This window comes from Aegilops tauschii, chromosome 1 (genome assembly GCF_002575655.3).
Source record: "Aegilops tauschii subsp. strangulata cultivar AL8/78 chromosome 1, Aet v6.0, whole genome shotgun sequence".
Lineage (NCBI taxonomy): Eukaryota > Viridiplantae > Streptophyta > Magnoliopsida > Poales > Poaceae > Aegilops > Aegilops tauschii.
This window is the reverse complement of record NC_053035.3, coordinates 358,761,222-358,766,180: the sequence shown is the minus strand read 5'-3', so window position 1 is coordinate 358,766,180 and position 4,959 is coordinate 358,761,222. Positions and strand designations below refer to the sequence as shown.

At 43.1% G+C, this 4,959-nt stretch overlaps 1 protein-coding gene across 1 annotated transcript; it reads right to left on the bottom strand.

Annotated features, from left to right (window-relative positions):
* Positions 1 to 388: 388 nt before the first annotated feature.
* On the bottom strand, positions 389 to 3,973 carry LOC109746853 (uncharacterized). The gene is made up of 6 exons (XM_073504214.1): positions 3,358 to 3,973; positions 2,670 to 2,920; positions 2,222 to 2,597; positions 1,892 to 2,026; positions 1,633 to 1,808; positions 389 to 905 (listed from the first exon to the last, which is right to left on the bottom strand). The coding sequence occupies exons 1-4, from the start codon at positions 3,931 to 3,933 to the stop codon at positions 1,976 to 1,978; spliced, it is 1,254 nt and encodes a 417-aa protein (XP_073360315.1). The 5' UTR covers positions 3,934 to 3,973; the 3' UTR covers positions 389 to 905; positions 1,633 to 1,808; positions 1,892 to 1,975.
* Positions 3,974 to 4,959: the final 986 nt, after the last annotated feature.

The following is a 4,959-nucleotide window of genomic DNA, read 5'->3' as shown; positions in this document are numbered from 1 at the left end:
TTGGATGTTTGATGCCCGCCTCCCTATCCGCAGATGTTTGGTATGTTCGATTTAATGCACGGCATTGGAGTTGCCCTTAGACCTTTTCACAAAAGGAAAAAAAACTCCAATGCATTGTCTTTTAGGTGTTATTTTTAAGTGATGTTGCATGCGATTGTTTTAGAGATCACATGTGCATCTTCATGTAGGCTAGTTGTAGAGAGAAGTGTTTGTCAAAAAAAAGAGAAGTGAAAGAGAAATATAAGGAAAAAGGCCAGATCGGGGCATTAATTATACTGTGGAGATAAACAAGTTAAAAGCCATATCTCCACTAACATACAACTCCATTATCTTTCTTAAATTGATGTATTGGGAGCGCCCTAAGCACAGCCCAGCGTCTGTTAGGAGTGCACTGATAGTTGTCATTAGACCAACATAGTGCCATCAAAAGTGGTATCATAATGGTTTACAAGAGATTTTGAATTTGCTAAAACCATCACTGCTAACATATACTATTACACTTGCATTACATATGTGGTATTGCTATAAATTTGCTAGATACAACCGTCCAAAAGGCTCTAGAAAGGCGGGGAAATATAATTTAATAATAGAAAGAACATTTATAAGTGCAGTTTCAAAGCTTTGATCATCTTTCACGGCAAGGAGATTCATCTAGGAGCCCTAAACAATGATCTGGTAATTGGCGTTATGTGTTAAATGATCACAGCATAAGAACATCCACTCAAATGATGCAACATCTGAGCATGATTTGCGATTCCCGGTCCTTTAGTGTACTATCAGGCTATTCCCACTCCACTGTCGCTGGTGGCTTCGATGTTTTCTCCAGGCAAACACGGTTAATACCTCGCACATTGTTGCAGATCCTATTCGACACATCGGCCAGGAACTTGCGTTCAAAATAATACCTGACATAAATAAAAGAAACATCAGTCAAAATATTCAAGATAGTATCAATAAACTCCCAAAAAAAAACTAGATTCTACCACATAATAGAGACATCCCTAATTACCAACACTTGTTAACAAAATAATAGTTACCAAATAACAGAAACATCGGTAATCAATGCTTGTTAACAAAATGAGAGGAAGAGAGAGAACACATTTCTGTACACAACAATGCGTAAGGCGCTAAAAACAATCCTATACCAAGACCACATGGACAAAGGGCATCAGAAAGGCAACTAATACATGAATAAATACACACCATCGAACAATTAACAAACTGTCCACGAACTTAGGGATACCAGTTGAGACTTGATTAGATAGCTTAGAATAACATAGCTTGGCAAACTGTAACTGTACATTACAACTGAGGAAACTTATGGATTTTGGGCTGGCCCTAAAAAGGGAAGGCCAGCAGGCAATGTAACATAGGTGAATGCTGAATTGTCGAAGTCAAACTAATAGTATTCACAAACTACTCTAGCAGGAACCGAGCAACCAAAGGGGAAGCGGGAAGCCCAAGTATTGTTCCAGAACACTGAGCTAAAAGGCAAACAGAACAGTATTTGCTGCAGACTTATTATCTCACAACTGCAACCAAAATATCGCCAGCTAGTGCACCATTAGAGTACGATTGCATCATAAAGTTGCAAAGGGGATATGATAGAGCGGTAGGTTCAATGCAGCATACCAATCTGCAGTCATGCCATCCTCACTGGTAATTGCCTTTAAAGTAACCGGATAGCCGTAAGTTCTCTGGTCACCCTGGACCCCAACTGTTTCGACAGGCAAAAGCACAGCAAAAGCTTGCCAAATTGTATCATAGAGTCCTGCATCTCTAATGGCTTGAACATATATCTCATCCGCCTAGAAGACGTAAACAGAGCAGTTCACAATTAACACCATATATCAAAAATGATTTAGAAACCAATGGTTCAAAAAGATCAAACCTGACGAAGAACCTCCAAAGCATTGCCTTCTGTAACATCACCTGATGGGATACGTACAGCAAGACCAGGCCCAGGAAATGGGTGTCACCTTAAGAATGACTCTGGGATATTTAAGATACTGCCCAACTTCCGCACCTTTTGCAGGACATAAAATTGACAAACAATAAGTGATAGGAATATTTTCTTCGAAATCAAAACGGAAATAAATTTCCCAGTATGAGCTATCTTTCAGTAGCATGTCAGATCATGCAAAGTGAAGTATCAATAAATGTATGAAGTATCAGTATGAGGTATCTTTCAGTACATAGATGTATAGATGCAGATCAATACCTCATCCTTAAATAGGAGCTTCAGTGGTTCAATGAGCTTCAATTTCATATCTTCAGGAAGACCACCTACATTGTGATGGCTTTTGATGGTGTGGGAATGTGTCATACCACTCCCAGGGGGTGGGCATGATTCAATCACATCAGGGTATAATGTTCCTTGAACTAAATATTCAGGTCTTTTTCCTGTCTGCTGTTCTAACATGTGAGCAAATTCATCAAAGACAGCTATGAATTCTTTGCCAACAATCTTTCTTTTCATCTCTGGGTCTTTGACTCCTTTTAACTTGCTAAGAAATTGCTCCGAGGCATCAATACATGTGACAGGAAGGTGCAAGTCACTATTAAAGGTTGACATTACTCGTTCCTTCTCCTTGTATCTGCAGATAAGATCATATGTTAGTTTAGCTGCATACTGATTTCGAAGCAGAACATGCTGAAGGAACGGTTACCTCAATAGACCATTGTCGACAAAAACACAATGAAGCCTATCACCTATCACGTTATGAACAAGTGTGGCTGCAACTGTCGAATCAACTCCTCCTGATAACGCGCAAATCACATGTTCATCAGTCCCAACCATACTTTTGATGGTCTTAATTTGCTCATCCAGCACATCCTGAATCTTCCAGTCAGCTTTAATCCCACAAACATCAAAAAGAAAGCGGCGCAGTGTTTCCTTTCCTTGGGTCGAATGTGTCACCTTGTATAATCAGATGATTGAAAAGTTTATGACAACCATGCTCAGGTATGAACAATTTTATGAAGAAGCATGTGTACTTCGATTGGTATGCAAGCTGTGATCAGTGTGATCCATACAGATGACCTTATATCCTCATCTTTCTTACCAAAAAACAAACACTCACGTCAAGACACAACCCGCTACCCCAAAGGCTTGTTCCATCCCAAGAAACCCAAGTAATTTGTAGCTTAACTTAGAAAATAGCCCACTTATATTTCAATTATCACTTATGGAAAAAGGACAGGTCGCCCTGCAGTTCAAACTCAAAATGTGTGTCTCACAATCTCGCAAAATAAGCTAATCAACAAACGCAACTGAACTTATTAGCATAATAATCTTAGTTTAAATCCATCTCCATCTATCCATGATGACAGAATAAAACAGTAAATGATAGATACCTCCGGGTGGTACTGGAGTCCATAAAAACGCTTCTCCCGATGCTCGATGGCCGCGATTGCGCCCTGCACACTTCGTGCCACAACCTCGAACCCCTGAGGCAGTCTGACCACCTCGTCGCCGTGGCTCATCCACACCGACTGTCTGTTCCCCACCCCGCTCTCGCCGTACAGCGCGGAGGACGTCGCAGTAATCTCTACCTCCGTATCGCCGTACTCCTGCCGCTCGCCAGCCTCGACGGCGCCGCCGAGGGACTGAACTAGGAGCTGCATACCGTAGCACACGCCCAGAACATGCGCGCCAGCTTCGGCAGCGAAATCGAGGAATCCCTCGGGGAAGGAGGGCGCGCCCGAGGCGTGGACGGAGTGGGGTCCTCCGGAGAGTATGACAGCGCGGGGACGTAACCCGGTGAGGGAGGAGAGCGGCGCGGTGCCGGAGACGCACAGTGAGAGGACTCCCAACTGCCGGACGCGGCGGGTGATGAGCTGGGTGTACTGCGAGCCGAAGTCGAGGATGAGGACCAAGTTCTCGCCAGCGCCGGCGGTGGTCGGGAGGGAGGAGGCGGAGGCGGAGCCCATGGCGGCTAGGCGGCTAGGCGGCGGAGGGGAATAGGGTTTTGGTGTTTGGGGTTTTGGGGTCGGAATGACCCATGAGCTCTTTGGTTTCACCGGTATTTAAGATCCCAAAAGTTGTTCTTTTTATTAATTGTTCTTTGACATTTTTTTTGTTTTATTTGAGGGAATGCCATCATGGCTACTTTATTGTTTTTCTTTTAACACAGTACAGACGCAAACGCTCATATACACGCGCATATACTCATCCCTATGAACGCACACACTATCCCTATGAGCACCTCCGAAAGACTGAGCACACACGATCGGCATATACGGCATATCATCTTGAAAATTACAAAGTCACCGTAGGCACCTCGTCGTCGACGGGAACGTCTCCTCCCACTGAATGCGCATCGCCGGAAATTCTGAAATAAATCCAGGAATAAAGGCGAGCACCAGGACTTGAACCCTGTGGGCTGGGGATATCATAGTCCCTCTAACCATCCAACCATAGGTTGGTTCGCCTACTTTATTGTTGTTGTTGAGTCGAGATCTTCAAATTTCTATTCTGTGGTCGGTCACAATTTGGTCTTGCAACGTGCTCACTCGCGCGTGTTCCATGATGCCGATCGTGTGGCTAGAGTTAGCGCGAGCGAAGTGGGACGATCATGAAAAATGCACACGACCGGTAAGGATAGTCTTATGGGTCGTGTAGATAATTGATAAATCATAGCCAGCGCAAAAAAATTGATAAATCATAGAGAAATAGTTTTTTTAACGTAATCTATAGCGAACAACCTAAAACATTATTTGGATTATCTAAGTATCTAACTAACTTGTGAATATATGAAACCAAGTTTTCGCCATCGGGTGATGGTAAGAGTTTCCCATAAAATAAAAATAATTACAATATAACAAGGAAGAACAAAAAAACCAATAAGAAAAGAGCGTGCTACGCGTCAGCCGGCGGATTTCTTTTAAAGATCCGCCGCCTCTCGCGAGCCGTTCGATCTAGATTGCTTAACGTACGACCTTTTTTGCAACAAGAGT